The following is a 16725-nucleotide window of genomic DNA, read 5'->3' on the forward strand; positions in this document are numbered from 1 at the left end:
CAGATATACACTTTTACAGGAAAAGTCAAGATTTACATATAAATGTAGCTGCCTATATCTCAGGATTTACTGCTCATTTGGACACACAGCTTTCCCTGATGATAACATCTGCTTATACATTTTTGTTCATGATATGCTGACTTCGATTTGCCCAGGTTTATGACAGGTTTATATTAGGAAAATATGCAATGGATGAGCTTTTATCTTGACTCCAGTCACCTTTTCGGTTTAGGAGTAAAGCTAAATTCCTCTGTAGCTTGATGCAAAATGAGAACCGGGGCTACCTGACATTTCCTCACTAATTTTAGATTGTAAGCCCTCACCGGGCAGGGCGCTCCTTACCATCTTGTCTTGAATTGTATTCATATTGTAAAGCGCTGTGCTCTACATTAATCCTGTATAATAATAATAATAATAATAAAGTTGATCATGTTAGACAGAAGCATTGTAAGGACATGGATGTGACTTGGTATCAGCCTTCTGCACTCCATGTAAGGCAGAGTTTAGAATGGAGGAAGGAGAAACAACACGAGGAGGCAGTTGGCTGTGTTGCAGTCATTCCTAATAACCATATCAATCTAGATGTTTGCAAATGTACTTACCGAAATATGCCCATATCATGGACTTGTCCAATTCACTGATGCAATTTGTTGGTAATATGCACTTCCTTGTGTCAAAGAGCCTGCCTTCTGAACTACAACTCAACATCTGAACAATGTAACATTATCATTGCTTATTAGAAGCAATGCATTATGGGATAGTCTTGAGAAATGGAGATTGCATCACATCAAGCAGCAGGGAAAGAGATGCAAAGCACACTGGGAATCCAAAGTGTTAAAAGTGATGGACAGACAGAAGGCAGCACTCATTACATAAAAGGGAGTTTATCAAGTAAGCTTTGATTGCGTTATCAAAAACAACTCTAGTATGTATTCTTATTACAATGCTGATGTCACAACAGGATAGTATATGCTGGGACTTTAGAACTTCTTTAAACTGGACCACTGTACAGGCCCTGCTGGTGGTCATTTCCTTTTGCTACAATTTCTATTCAGTTTTCTAGGCTAATACACACTGTGACTCCTTCCTCATTACAAATAGGGACTGCATGCTGGAGGGGGGTCTTTGGCTCCAGAGGCAGCCATTTATGTAGTGAATTATGCTTTGTCAAGTACTACGATTGATGAAGAATGGAGAGTCTAAGCTTGATGGTACTTATTTATGGATGCTGGGTTCCAGGCATTATGGAAGAAATCTATTTAATCCAATTTACATAATTACCCACCCTTAATTGAGATGATTGGTGTGAAAGACGTGTCATGCATTTTAATGAATGTTTCATCGCATAACCAGTGTATAGCAGTGAACAATTAGTGATCACAAAAGGCAAGGAAAATATGTATCATTACACGACGGTTGTACTGGCAGGATATTTTTAGCCCGGTATGAATGTCCTCTCTTCACTTTTATGATTATATGTGTCTGTATAATATGTCATTGTCATGATTAAGAGATTTAAATGAACGCCGTGACAAAATTTTGCTATTTCCTTTTTATGTTTGTTATGTATATTTTTAAACTATGTGAATCAAACTTAGAAGCCAAAGACCACATCCTAAACATTAACGTTTAGACCTTAACCACTTGCTGACCGGGGTGTTTACACCCCCTTCCTGTCCATGCCATTTTTCAGTATTCAGCGCTGCGGTACTTTGATTGACGTTTATTCTGTCATGCAATGCTGTACTGAAATTCATTTTATACCATTTTTTGGGGACAGATAGAGCTTTCTTTTGGTGGTATTTAATCACCACTGGGGTTTTTTTTTTTTTTTTTATATATAACAAAAAAAGTACCGAATATTTTTTTAAAAATGGTTTTCCCTTTATTATTTTAAAAAACAATTCTTTTTACCCAATTTTTGGGTAAAATATAAAAGGCGGGGTCACGTCGGGTAAATAGACACCAAACATGTCAAGCCTTAAAATTGTGCACGCCCACGAAATCGCAAAAAACCACCATAGCCAAAATTTGCCATAGGCGATGCTTTAAAAGATTTTACCGCTCATCAGTTTAGTGTTATCAGTGATTGATGGCCCTAAAATTACTGCTCTCATTGCACGTTCGCGGCGATATGTAACACGTGCAGCATAATTGGAGCAATCGCCGTTTTTGCGTGTAGGCGCATGTAAAACATTTTTGCGCATCTATGTGGGGGTGGGGGACTTTTAAAAAATTGTGTGAGTTTTTTTGTTGTGTGTGTGTAAATTTGTATTTATTTTGTGAGCATTTTTTCTGCTTCATCAGCTTCTCTCCAGTTTCTGTACCGGAGAGTGACAGAGGAACGCGGAAGTGATGTAATATACATCACTTCCTGCATTCAGAGACCGGGAGGAGAGCGGAGGGAGATTGCGGAGGACAGCGACGGTTACCAGAGGTAAGGATGGGGGGGCGCACCCTCACTTAAATCATACAAGCGATCAGCGTCTTTACAGACGCCGGACCGCTTGTATGTAAACGGCCATCGCTGGCCGCTTAAAATCCAGACGGGTTCCCACTCGTGCACGCCAGGGGGCACGCGCGAGCGGGCGCGGTCATGAAGGACGTCTAAAGACGCCCACCCGCATCCAGGAGACTCCTGTCCGGCCGTCTTCCAACGATCGGTAGACGGGAAGTGGTTAATTAAGCTCACTTGTGAGGACGTTTCAGGTGCCACATTAATAGAATTACATATATACTCTGTTTCCCCGAAAATAAGACCTACACCGAAAATAAGACCTAGTACTATTTTTGGGAATTGCTAAAATATAAGACCTACCCTGAAAATAAGACCTAGTTGTGACCATTCCCAGGGCCCGTGGTGGCATAAGGGGGAACTTGAAGAGCCGCCAGAGAGAATCAGTAGTGCCAACGAAGCCAGAGCTAGAGGAAGCGAGGCGGCAGCGGAGGGAGCAGAGCCGCATAAGCCAATGCTTCCTCTATAGCGCCGGCTCCTGTCACAGGCGGAGTGATACCAAATGCACTGCGCCTGTGAGGAATCGATAGTGAAAGTACGTTTCGTTCATTCTGGCCAGCGATTGGTTACCAAATTGCTCTTGGAAAGGTACGGCACCTCTGATTGCCCTGATCACCATATTCTTAACTTTGCAATTTTGGATGATTTAAATTTGGATTTGCGTTAACTTTATATTGTTATACATAAGACCTACCCCGAAAATAAGACCTAGTGCGTTTTCTTTTAGCCAAACAAAATATAAAACAGTGTCTTATTTTCGGGGGAAACACGGTACAGTATATGTGTATATTTATAATATTTTTATTATATGACAATGTTAAATTGTAATACTTCCTCAATAACATACTATGTACTAAATAATAATAACAATGATTGGATCATGAAGACAGTAACCTGTGCAATACACAGGGCTGGATTTCCCCAAGGCCACCGAGACCCGACCTCAGGGGCGGCAGGGAGTAGGGGGTGGTAGTGGTGTTGAATTCCTATCTCCTGACCCCCGGAACATGCAGTTTTGGTCGCCAGGTGGGTAGGGTTTTTTTAAATTTAGTACTGCTTTGGACAAGCAGAGCTAGATGTACAACGGGACGGGGAAGCCGCCACTCGTTTTGTACAAGTATACCGCTCATCAGTTTAGTGTTATCAGTGATTGATGGCCCTAAAATTACTGCTCTCATTGCACGTTCGCGGCGATATGTAACACGTGCAGCATAATTGGAGCAATCGCCGTTTTTGCGTGTAGGCGCATGTAAAACATTTTTGCGCATCTATGTGGGGGTGGGGGACTTTTAAAAAATTGTGTGAGTTTTTTTGTTGTGTGTGTGTAAATTTGTATTTATTTTGTGAGCATTTTTTCTGCTTCATCAGCTTCTCTCCAGTTTCTGTACCGGAGAGTGACAGAGGAACGCGGAAGTGATGTAATATACATCACTTCCTGCATTCAGAGACCGGGAGGAGAGCGGAGGGAGATTGCGGAGGACAGCGACGGTTACCAGAGGTAAGGATGGGGGGGCGCACCCTCACTTAAATCATACAAGCGATCAGCGTCTTTACAGACGCCGGACCGCTTGTATGTAAACGGCCATCGCTGGCCGCTTAAAATCCAGACGGGTTCCCACTCGTGCACGCCAGGGGGCACGCGCGAGCGGGCGCGGTCATGAAGGACGTCTAAAGACGCCCACCCGCATCCAGGAGACTCCTGTCCGGCCGTCTTCCAACGATCGGTAGACGGGAAGTGGTTAATTAAGCTCACTTGTGAGGACGTTTCAGGTGCCACATTAATAGAATTACATATATACTCTGTTTCCCCGAAAATAAGACCTACACCGAAAATAAGACCTAGTACTATTTTTGGGAATTGCTAAAATATAAGACCTACCCTGAAAATAAGACCTAGTTGTGACCATTCCCAGGGCCCGTGGTGGCATAAGGGGGAACTTGAAGAGCCGCCAGAGAGAATCAGTAGTGCCAACGAAGCCAGAGCTAGAGGAAGCGAGGCGGCAGCGGAGGGAGCAGAGCCGCATAAGCCAATGCTTCCTCTATAGCGCCGGCTCCTGTCACAGGCGGAGTGATACCAAATGCACTGCGCCTGTGAGGAATCGATAGTGAAAGTACGTTTCGTTCATTCTGGCCAGCGATTGGTTACCAAATTGCTCTTGGAAAGGTACGGCACCTCTGATTGCCCTGATCACCATATTCTTAACTTTGCAATTTTGGATGATTTAAATTTGGATTTGCGTTAACTTTATATTGTTATACATAAGACCTACCCCGAAAATAAGACCTAGTGCGTTTTCTTTTAGCCAAACAAAATATAAAACAGTGTCTTATTTTCGGGGGAAACACGGTACAGTATATGTGTATATTTATAATATTTTTATTATATGACAATGTTAAATTGTAATACTTCCTCAATAACATACTATGTACTAAATAATAATAACAATGATTGGATCATGAAGACAGTAACCTGTGCAATACACAGGGCTGGATTTCCCCAAGGCCACCGAGACCCGACCTCAGGGGCGGCAGGGAGTAGGGGGTGGTAGTGGTGTTGAATTCCTATCTCCTGACCCCCGGAACATGCAGTTTTGGTCGCCAGGTGGGTAGGGTTTTTTTAAATTTAGTACTGCTTTGGACAAGCAGAGCTAGATGTACAACGGGACGGGGAAGCCGCCACTCGTTTTGTACAAGTGATGTTCAGAGATCATTTGTATGCAGCCTGCAGGTCTGTCCCCTCCGCCGGCCGCCTCTCTTCGCAGATGGAGATCCTCTCTTCAGGATGGAGAGTAGGGAGCAGAGCGGAGAACATCTCCGCTCTGCTCCGTGTAAACAGAAAGACGGGAAAGCTGCACTCACAGCCTTCCCATCTAAAGCCCCGTTCACATTGAGCGATTTCTCGCGCGGTAATTCCCGCGATATCGCTGCAAATTACCGCGCGATATCGCGCTCCAATGCATTTCAATGGGGCAAAGGGTCCTGCTGTCGCGGGTCGTGTGTCGCTACAGCAGGACCCTTTTTGGAGCGGATTTAGCCGCGATTCAAGCTTGCTCAATGCAAGCTTGAACGCGATATCGCGCGGCAAATCTCGCGATGTCGCGCAATATGCAAATCGCGCGACAAACGCGCGATTTGCATATCGCGCAGTGGGAACGGGGCCTAAGCTGTAAAAGGAGAGGTCCTGTATTGGAGGTGGCAGGATTAATAAAGATAACCTGTCACCTCCAAATGCTATCACACAGGGGCTTGTTAGCTCCTGTGTGATAGCAATAAAGTTAAGTAAAAAAAAAAATGTATCAAAAAAGTAAAAAATAATAAGAAATAATAATATAAAAAATGAAAAAGTAATAAAAAGTAAAAAATAATAAGATCAAAAATTATAAAAAATAAAAAAAAATAAAAGATATTAAGATAAATCAACATTTAAAAAGTAATAAAATAAAAAAGTAATAAAAAAGTTTAAAAAAAGAAAATCCATTGGGGGGGTTGGCAGGGAGGGAAGCGCATTGAGGAACCTGGCCTTGGGGCAGCAGAGAGAGAAAATCCGGCCCTGGCGTTATACTGTAGAAACTTATCACGAGATATCTCAATCCCTCTATGTAAATACATCAATGTCCCATTGACTGCCACTTAGGGTTCTCTTCCCCTCAATCAATTAATCATCATATATGACACCATTATATGACATAATATTGTGCACAGAAAACCCTTTATACTCCCGTCTATGGAAGGCAATCAGGGACTAAGGTAGGGGATCCATATTCAACCACATCCACATCATAGCTTCTTTGTCTAAACCCTTACTACCGTATATAATCCTGGAGCTGAGGTCTACCAGGTCAATGAGGCACCAGATGATTGTAATGTATCCGAACATACAAAGTGTTGCCACCCCCAAAAGAAAAAAGGAACAGCTCAAGTCAATGGTTCTCTTTATATGGATGTGGCTACAATTTGAGTTCCCCAACCCTCATGGTGGACGCTTCCAAACAGATCCTCCCCAAAAGAAGAGAAGGAATTGGAGTATATATTCCTTTAGGTGTTGGCATATTTCCCAATATATTGTATATTAGACTCAAAGGTTTTTGAACGGTCTGGTATGTTTGCCCGGCTAAAACCGAAATTGTTCACAAAGTCCAAGAGAAAATGTTCCATATTAGACATGTGCAAAAAAATAGTTTAGTTTAGTTTTGTTTTCATTCAGATTTTCCGTTATTTAGTTTTTTGAGATTCGGGTCGGAAAGTCAATTTGTTTCGGGATTCGGATTCACACGAAATTCGTTAGCTGTAGTCTGTATGAACTTTCGTTTGTGGACAAATTTTCGTTGCAGCAAAGTGACATTATACAAAAAAATGGGAAAGAGGCCCTCGTCCCCATCGGCATGATCGCTCGATCGCCCCCCTCTTTCCTGCCCTGCCGGGCCTGTGCTCGGAACAGGGGTCTGGTAGAAATTTGTGGGGGGTGGGGTTCCCCTTTAAAATTCCTACCAGACCTAAAGGGCCTGCAGAATGTAAGGGCAGTAAATCCCCATTTTTTTGTCTAATGTCACTTTGATGCAAACAACATTCGTCCACAAACAAAAACTAATACAGACTACCGCTAACTAATTTCGTCCGAAATTTTAGTTTTTGGAAATTCGGATTCCTTTTTTTATTCGTAATTTCTGTCATTCGGAGATTCAGATATATACGAATCTCTGAATAACGAAACTTTGTCTGAAAAACAAATCTTTACAAAACGAATGTCTATTCCATATTGAAAGAGGAACTTTCCAGGAATTGTAAAAATCAACCCTTGTAGTGGGGCTACCCCCGGACTGCAAGAGTTAAATTCTTGTTGTGGTTTAGGGGCAGAAATGAAGAAGATATACTCACCTGATCCTCAGTCCAGCTTGGCTGCTAGACCAGTCATTGCAGCATTTTCTCCCCCAGGCTCCAGTGGTCTAAGGACCTGTGACATCATCACCTCTAATGCACACACATTAGACCTGAAGACAACAAGGGCATACCAATGACAGGGTGGGGGCGGGGGCTGATGACCACTGCAAGACCTAGGATCAGGTGAGTATATCTGCTTTCTTCCTGCTCCTAGAGAAAAATAACTGGTTAACCCTTGCAGTCTGGACGTAGCCCCAGTGCATGGCTTATTTTTACAATTCCTGGAGTTCCTCTTCAATAATGTTTCCGTAGATGGTCACTGAATTGTAAATGTCTGTAAAGAGCAGATTGTGGGGCTGAGACTTGTGAAAGGTTGTTGAGGTTTTGGCAGTGTTTCTATGGAACATGCAAAGTGAGGTGTGAACCAAGATGACGGCCAAGCAATGTTCTGTGGAAAGATCTCCCATACATCATTGTACCTGTGTTTTTGCCAAATCACTACAGGAATCGTACTTTTCTGGATCACGCAGAGCAGGCTGTGATAAGATTTGTAGAAATAAAACTCAAATGTACTTTCAGCTTTTGTCTAGAAAAAGCCATTTTGCGATCAGTATTAAAGAGGCTATAGTTACTTTAAGGCCGCGTTTCTTAACTTTTTTCCCGTCAGGGTACCCTAGAAAAGTGTGAAAATCTCAAGGCACCCCAGTCTAAATGTACAAAAATTACTAGTTACCCTCCAAAATCCATATCAGCCCATTATCCAAGAAAGGGGTCTGGTATGGATTTTAAGGGGGGCCCTTGGGCAAAAATACAGAATTAAAATGTGGTGTTCCCCCTATACATCAGGAACTCCCTTCACATCAGTGCCCCCCCCCCCTTCACATCTGAATCCCTCCTTTCACATCAGAATCCCCCCTTTACATCAGGAGCCCCCTTCACTTCATGACCCTTCTCTTTTTACATCAGAGTCACCCCATCTCACGATAGGGGCTCCTCTTCACATCAGAAGGCCCCCTTTAAGTCAAAGTCCTCCTTTTTCACAACAGAATTCCCCCTATACATCAGAGGCAATACAGTATGAAAATTTTGAGAAACCCCTGAGGAAGTCAGAGGGCACCCCATGGTGCCTCGGCATCCCGGGCTGAGAAAGGCTGCTTTAAGGAAACTTTGAGTTAGAGGAATCTGCAAGTTGCCATTGCTGACCTCCTTTGGAGGATGCTAGTTATCTGACTGTCTCTGAATTAAGGGCCGGTGCACACCTAGGTGACACCTCACCGCGCAGCAATCGTGCACGAGGAGTTCCCTAGGTGTGCACCGATTGCACTGTGGGTGCCATTATTTTTAATGGCACCCTAATCGCGCCAGGCGGAGAGCGCGGTTTCCCGCCGCGATCCCGCCCGTGCTTCCCAACAGCCGCGCGTTGTGTATCGCAAAAAAAAGGTACTTGTACCTTTTTTCTGCAATTGCCGCATGGATGTCACCCCATAGAAATCAATAGGGCCGCACGGCAATCGCGGCCTGCATTGTGCAGGACCACCCGATCCCGAGACGTGCAATCCCGGATCGCGTAGGTCTGCACTGGGCCTTATACATTCTGAGTCACAGACCTGGAATAAGCATACAAAGCAGAATAGTCAGAGTGAAATCACAACTCCTAATCTGCATACCTGTTCTGGTTAGTAGTGATTAAAATCATTGGATCAACATGACAGCCAGGCAACTTGCCTTTGTAGAAGGAGAGGTCAGCAATGACAACTTCCACATTCTCTTTACATTTCCATAGTTTACTAGATAGGAATTAACTCACTTTAAGTGCAACTGAAGACAACATTTTTAAAAAAAATTTGGATTGAGTGTAGAGGGAGTAGAACCCCTGTCAGGTTTTTATTGCTGTCTGTGTCCTCGTTATGGAGATTCACCCACTCTATGTGTCCTGCTGACCGTGATCACTGAAAGTGAAAGAAAATACCAAAGTTTGGGTTGTCACTGAATCAGGAATAAATGCAAAATCTTCCAATGGGGACACTAGTTCTGGTGACTCTACTCACCACAAGGGATTCTTTCTCACTTCCTGTTGTGGCTCTCAGATAGGAAGTAAAGGGAAATCTCCCCAGGAGGACACAGATGGCAAAACAATTGACTTGACATTAACCTCTTGCAATCCTCTGACCTACTCCAATTCCTAGTCAGACTCAGAAAGGGAGAATCAACACAAGGAGCCAATCAGCTGTGCTGCAGTGGTCATGTACTAGCAAGAAGCATGCTGATAGAAGGGAGAGAACAGGAAGATAGGCTCAAAAGTCAAAAACTGAGGAAGCACTGGGGAGGCACAAGACCTGTAAATCTTACCTAACAGAAGCAAAGAAAAATCTGGTCTCCTGCCCTCCCAGATAGGGCTTTACTATGTGGCAGAGCTGTGTACATTTGGTATGGATGCACAGAAATACAAATGATTTGGCAGGTAAAATAATTCCTCTATATGTATTTCATCTGTGTATTCAGCCATGTGCATAGAGTTAAGCTTAGGTTACTAGTACAACCAATCAGTACTCTCAGTACTAGAGGGACTATACGTTATTATCATTATGATTATTATACAGGATTTATATAGTGCCAACAGTTTGCACAGCACTTTACAATATAAAGGCAAGGCAAGAAAGCTTGTAGGACAGATGAACTTATAAAAAATAAAGAGGACTGGCCCCTGGAGCTGGGCTATAAGGATTATAATCAGTAAGTCAAGTGAATTCACTGCCATCACTGTGACAGTTTGATAACCGCTTGATCAGATAGCATTGGTCTTCTGCTATATGTGGATTACATTACAAATGTAGCATAACAATGTCCTATAGACAGCTTGCTGACTGCACACCCGCTGAGTTCCGCCAAGGAAGGGAACTTTCTAATTTGTTAACAGATACAGTAAGGTGCACATGAGCATGCATGCTGCAAAGTATGTCTATTCCAGATGTGTCTCCGAGACCAGAAATCTGTTCCTTATCGGCTTCAGCAAAATAAATAAAGAATGTATAGTGAAAGTTTTACTCACCTGACTGTGTCCTCCTTTACAGGTATATGGCCATCATCCACCCCCTGAAACCAAGACTATCAGCCACCGCCACCAAGATAGTCATCTGCGTGATCTGGAGCTTCTCCTTCTGTATGGCATTTCCCATGGGGTACTACGCAGATGCCATCCCTATTCAGGGACGGGATATCTGCTATCTCAACTGGCCCGAATCTGAGGGGAAGAGCAAGTATGGACAAGCGTGAGTATGCAAATGACCCTGGAAATAATGTTTTATGTATACAATTCATGTTCAGAACCGTTGTCATTGTCATACCTGTGGAATTTATGATCATTCCGATATGCTCAGGTTTGTAAAGTTTACTCTGATCCTCCTGGGTGGTCCAATGCTAGATCCAGGAGGACAAAACTCAGAGGGAGGCCATAAATGTTCCAAACAAATCTAACAGGGTTATTCACAAAAGGGTGAAGAGTTTGGAGAAGGCAGGAGAAGTGAACAATCTAGGACAACATAGCTCAACTGGAAAGTGAGCTGAATTGGAGAATTTTTCCAAATCAGCTATATTGTCCTAGATTGTTCCCTTCTCCTGCCTGCTCCAAACTTTTCACCCTTTTGTGAATAACCCTGTAAATCTTGAGTTTCATAGATACAGATATACATGGGAGACGGTGGACTATTGAGGTCAGGTGGAAATGATTACAATTTGATAGTGAAAATGTAACTTATATTTCCCATTTGCTTTTCTTCATCTCAGAAATTTGTTCTTCATCTAGGAAAAAAAAAACGTTTTTTCCATTTGCGTTTTACCTAGACAAGCAATTGTAAGAGCACGCTTTAGTTCAATTATGTGTTCATTTAAAAGTAATTATATATATTGCAAATTCTGCTTCCCTAATTACCTTAAATATTTTAAATTAACTTTATATAATTCCATGCACATCAGAAACTGAATAAAAATGGGAGAGCTAGCCCTTTTAGCCAATAAGGCATTTGTATGAAAGTGACATTAAACCTAAATCATAAAATGCATTCAAGTACTAAACCGTTAACAAAAATGCATCTTATTTGTGTATCACTTGGCTGTAGATCCTCAAATCATCTCTGAATTGGTGCCGACACTGTCCTTTCTTCTGGAGGGTGGCTACTTTTGTTCCCCATGGTCCCTGTGTGTGTTGTAAAGTAGTCACCACTCTAAGCTCACTCCTGTGATGGACTACAATCTCATGTTTAGCTTACTAACTTGTAGTGAGATTGTAGTTCAACACAGGAGTGAGCTTAGAGTGGTGACTACTTTACAACACACACAGGGACCATGGGAAACAAAAGTATCCACCCTCCAGAAGGAAGGACAGTGTCAGCAACAATTCAGAGATGATGTTAAGATCTGCAGCCGAGTGATTCACAAATAAGATGCATTTTTGTTAATAGTTAATGTACCTGAATGCATTTTTAAGGTCTAACTCCTGAGTTTAGTGTCACTTTAACACAGTCTGTCCTCCTAACATGTTTCAGACTCTGGAGGCTGAAGGGTAAAGGAGTCTAGGCAGGTTACAGGAATACAGGGTTGAGGAATCGTTGATGCTCATTCATAGTCCAACGAAGAAGTGAGAAGGTGATACAAGAAGTGAAGGTGCTGCAGGGGTTATTAGCGATATCAATATCCAGCTACACAGTATAAATGGGGGAAGTAATTTACAACAGTAATTTGCAACAGTAACTAAACAGAATGTATTTAAACCTGAATTTCAGTATTTTTTTATGTCACACCATTTGCCAGTAATGGAGTGTGCTCTGTAATTTGATGGCGGCTGCTTACTTTACCAATCCTTCCTTCAATAATGCCGAATCCTAGACAGAACAGTGATCTTCCGGCACTGCATGGGGTTAACAACATTGGCTGGGACTGTGATGGGCTCCTGTTGTTCACCCTCCCTTTCCTCTCCCTTTCCCATTCACAAAATTATTTTCACAGAATACAAGTTTTGTAAATGGAGGAGGGGAGAATAAATGACAGGATTTCTTCTGTCCTTTCACAGAACGCCTTGTATTCTGTGAGTATAATTCAAGGTGTTCTGTGTATGGAGGAGGGGAGCATGAAGGACAGGATTCCCTCTGTTCTTTCACAGAACACCCTGTATTCTGTGAAAATAAGTCAAGGTATTCTGTGAATAGAGGAGGGGAGGATGAATGGCAGGATTTAATTTGTCCTTCCGCAGAACACAGTGTATTCTGTGAAAATAATTCAAGGTACTCTGTGAATGGAGAGGGGAGGATGAATGACAGGATATCCTCTGTCCTTTGTCAGAACATCTTGTATTCTGTGAAATGGATTCAAAGTGCTCTGTGAATGGAGGACGGGAGGATGAATGACAGGATTTTTCCTCCTCCATTCACAGAACGCCTTGAATTATTTCCACAGAATACAAATGTTTTGTAAAAGGACAGAGGGAATCTGTCATTCATTCACCCCTCCCCTTAGCCAGTCACAGAAGGCCTTGCGAATGAGCAAGAGAAAAGATCAGGTGAACAACAGGGGGCCTTCACAGCTGCAGCTGACGCTGTTAACCCAACAACCCCGGAAGATCACTGCTCTCTCTAGGATCTGGCATCACTAGGGAGGATTGTATAGAGAGAAGCAGCCATTTGCACATAGGATTCACTTCATAACAGGTAATTGTGACTGGCACTGTGTAAGAAAAACATACCAGTGTTCAAATTTTAAGCAAATCGATCTTAAGAAATAAACCATTCAAGTGATCATATGCATTATTAGTCGGCATTGGTAACTGCAGAGCATGGTTACAAAATTCAAACTGCCTCTGCCTCAACCCCTTTATAATTCGACACCAAATGTTGATCTGCTGTGCACAGTGCATCCCACAATGCAATGCGGGTAGTTGGCGACCAGTAACACCTGCATTGCATTCTGGGGTTCAGAGAAGTGTACCCATGCTTGACTTTCTCTAAAGCAGAATCTTACATAGGACTGCTTCTGGGCACAGAGAACATACTAGTTAGCTCTGTAGATACCAGATGGAATCTACTGTCAATGAGCAATTGAATGGCTTGTTCCTATATACAGGTACACTTTGTACTGAGTATTAAATTGTTTAATCAAACGTGATGCTTGAGAGGCAAGTATTTATCCTCTTACATAACAGGGGGCAGCTGACACAGGGCCTGTTCACCTTTGTGAGTTGTGGAAGTTTGTGGTATAGTATGCATGTGACCACAATGCATAGGGACACACCTTCTCTGTGTGGTGCCATTTATTGTGAATGGCGACCCATCACACTGTACTGTAGAATGCAACACACCACAGCGCACGTATCATTCATTGTGGTGTGTTGCCTTGCTAAAAAAAAAGGGTCCTGTGCATTTTCTGAGTAGTACAGTATATGACCAGCACACCAAAGTAAAATCTTCAACGAGTGGTCATATTATTGATGTACACGCGTCTTGTCACAAAGCAACATCTCGGGGCCACTCAGGGTCCCTTCATCAGGCATGGGACATGCCAGAGGAATGCGGTGGGAACCTCTTTGGAACTTGTCATGTGCATTTTCTGATCCCATGTGGTGTGTTGGCGGCCCGTTTATAATGAATGGGCTGCCTTAACCCAATGCACATTAACACACAATTCAACACGTTTTAATGCACCGTAACCGATTGCTAAAATGTGAATCAGTTTTTTTCATGGTCACTATATGTATACATGTTTATAAGAAAAATGTTCTTCCAGCCACAATTAATCCTTACCTCATTTCATTATCAGTGTTCCCATTTACTGCCTGCAAAAACAATTTTGTAGTCACAAACGGCACTGTGTTCAAAGCGTGTTATCAGTATACTCAATTACACGAACCATAAAGGATCAAGCATGAATACAATATTTGTGACTCACCATGATATGAATTAAGCTACACATACAAAGACAGCCAAAGTATTACAGACACCTTATGAATATATTATAAATCAGATGGAATGTCAGTAAACGGTGAATTGCTTAATTGGTTCAGCTGTTATCCTCTCACCCACAATCCATTGCAAGAGATAAAATCAATAACTGATGACTCCTCCAATATTGATATAGCATTTACTGCCAGGTGGTATGTCTAAGTAACGTTTTCCAAGTTCCTGTTGTTTTAGAAGGCGTGTTGAATAAAAGTCTTAATGTGCCCGAGTTTCATCAGACATTATTTTAAATTCCATGTCTGAATGTCTTCCGTGTGAGAATAAAAAAATGTGTCACCCATTGGTGATTAAAGTCCTCGCTCTATGCGCCTCCACAATACCCTTATCTGCAATAATCTGCTGGCGTCCCTCACTATGCTTCTATACACAGGGATCCTGTCTAAGCATGCTTCTTTACTAATGGCTCATTGAAAGGCAGGTTTGCTTATTGCTCTGAGATATTAAAGCAATAAATTACATTTCCTTCCCATTTGTTTGTCATCTAGCATCTACAGGTCTGTTTCCAGAGACAGGCCAATAATGCGGAACACGGGCCTTATAAATATGACATTTTTAGTGGGAATCGTTTCTGAAAGCAGGAGTCAGATTTTTTATATTACAGGCTGCAAAAAGCATGTCTTGTTTAGAACCAGGCAACCCATAGCAGCATGCAGTGGTGGAATGAGTATACCATGGGCCCTGGGCTGTATTCAATTTTAATCTCTTCCCCCCCATACCCATAGACCACAGCTCACAATTGTCCCTCATTTGGAAAGACTGTCCCTCTTTTGGAACCAAATTTCTTTGTCACTCTTCCGTTGCCCTGATATATAGACCTCTATAAAAAGTGTATTATTTAACTATAAAATCTGTTTTACTGCACTAAAACCTTTTGTATATCCTTTAAAATATTGCATTTATTTGGAAAAGCCATAATAAAACAAAATAGTGATTAAAAAAAACTATTTCGGATTAAACCAATTATTTTTGTGCACTGGAGGCATGGCAGGTGGCATATCCTTTGCCTGCATATTTCATGCTATAATGTGTCCTTCTTTCCAATTTCACAAAGTTGGGAGGTATGCCAGAGAAGTAACCTCCACCAAAGTGTTGTGGAATCATGTTTAAAGCGGCCCTGTCATTATACATTTTTAAAGCAGCCTTCAATAAAGGTAGATTAAAAGAATTGTCCATCTTTGTGACCATGTTTCATGTTATCATAGATATATCCCCATTATGCATTGTATCTCCTAGGTGGGGTGCTGGCACCACAGTAAATCATAGGAATAATATGTTGAGAATAGATATATGCCCCTTAGAATAGTGGTAAAGCTACCCTATTCTCTCAACACAAAATATATAGAAGAGTAACAATTTATTGAACAGAAATAAATAAATAATTCTATATATTTTGTTTTGAGATAAGAGGGTAGCTTTGCCACTATTCTAAGCGGTATATATCTGTTCTCATTATTCATATAGTATGTAGTGGAAGCTACTTTATAAATAATTGGTGATTATATTTCATTATGATATAGGGAATTATATTGCACAATTTGTTTGAATAGGGCATTGATGGGGACTGTGCCCCTGCATAATTTCTTCATTTTTCTAGGAATAATATGTTGTCTGCACTCCGTATCTTCTGCTTTAACAATTGTTCTTATTGATGTTCATTAGAAAAGAAAATGCAAAATTTTAGAACCACCGGGGTCCCTTCATCAGGCAAGGTGACCATATTGTAAAATGAAACATGGTCATATTCGCCAGCTCACCACTTACCTGAATCACAGGGTTCCCCTACCTGAAGGCTTCTGTTTAGTTTTGAATTTGACACACACACATCCATGTCATCCATTCACAGATCCATTCATAGGATCTGTGAATAGAAAGACTGCCACCACAGCAGAGAGACTCGTACTTCTTTACATGAGTTATCGGAATGCCATCCTTACAGACAGATAAAAAAGATTATTGGTGTAATGCTGCTGGCTCTGTCAAGTGACTTTGGACTCAAAATTATGCAGGAGTCATCAAATGGGAGTTAAATCGGCCACAAATCATACTTTTGTATACTAATGCAGTGACATTTTCTTGTTAGCTTTTCTGCAATGTAGGATCGTACCCATCAATGAAGCTGCTGTAATGTTGACCATACACAGGCAGCGCTACAGCAGTGCGGGAGTCACATCAGCAATAGGACCAGCAGAAGGGAAATTACTGTGCATAGTCCTGCTTCACATCACTGCTTACTAATTCTGCCAGGACTGCTACCCCCTACTTATGGCAAAACAGAATAAATGGTCAGCAGCGCTCCAAGTTTTCTTCAAAACAAAATAATTTTATTCA

The 16725-nt window shown here is 41.9% G+C and overlaps 1 protein-coding gene across 2 annotated transcripts in view; it reads left to right on the forward strand.

Annotated features, from left to right (window-relative positions):
• The window catches only part of LOC108788967 (substance-P receptor), a 211047-nt gene that overhangs the window by 120693 nt on the left and 73629 nt on the right, over positions 1-16725 (forward strand). The window contains exon 2 of one of the 2 annotated variants that reach the window (XM_018558876.1): positions 10465-10662. In XM_018558876.1, coding sequence (XP_018414378.1) covers positions 10465-10662 — 198 coding nt within the window. The remainder of the gene's footprint in view (positions 1-10464; positions 10663-16725) is intronic. The other variant, XM_018558877.1, reaches the window with a different exon arrangement.

The sequence above is a fragment of the Nanorana parkeri genome, unplaced genomic scaffold (assembly GCF_000935625.1).
Source record: "Nanorana parkeri isolate BGI_ZX_2015 unplaced genomic scaffold, ASM93562v1 scaffold365, whole genome shotgun sequence".
Taxonomy (NCBI): Eukaryota; Metazoa; Chordata; class Amphibia; order Anura; family Dicroglossidae; genus Nanorana; species Nanorana parkeri.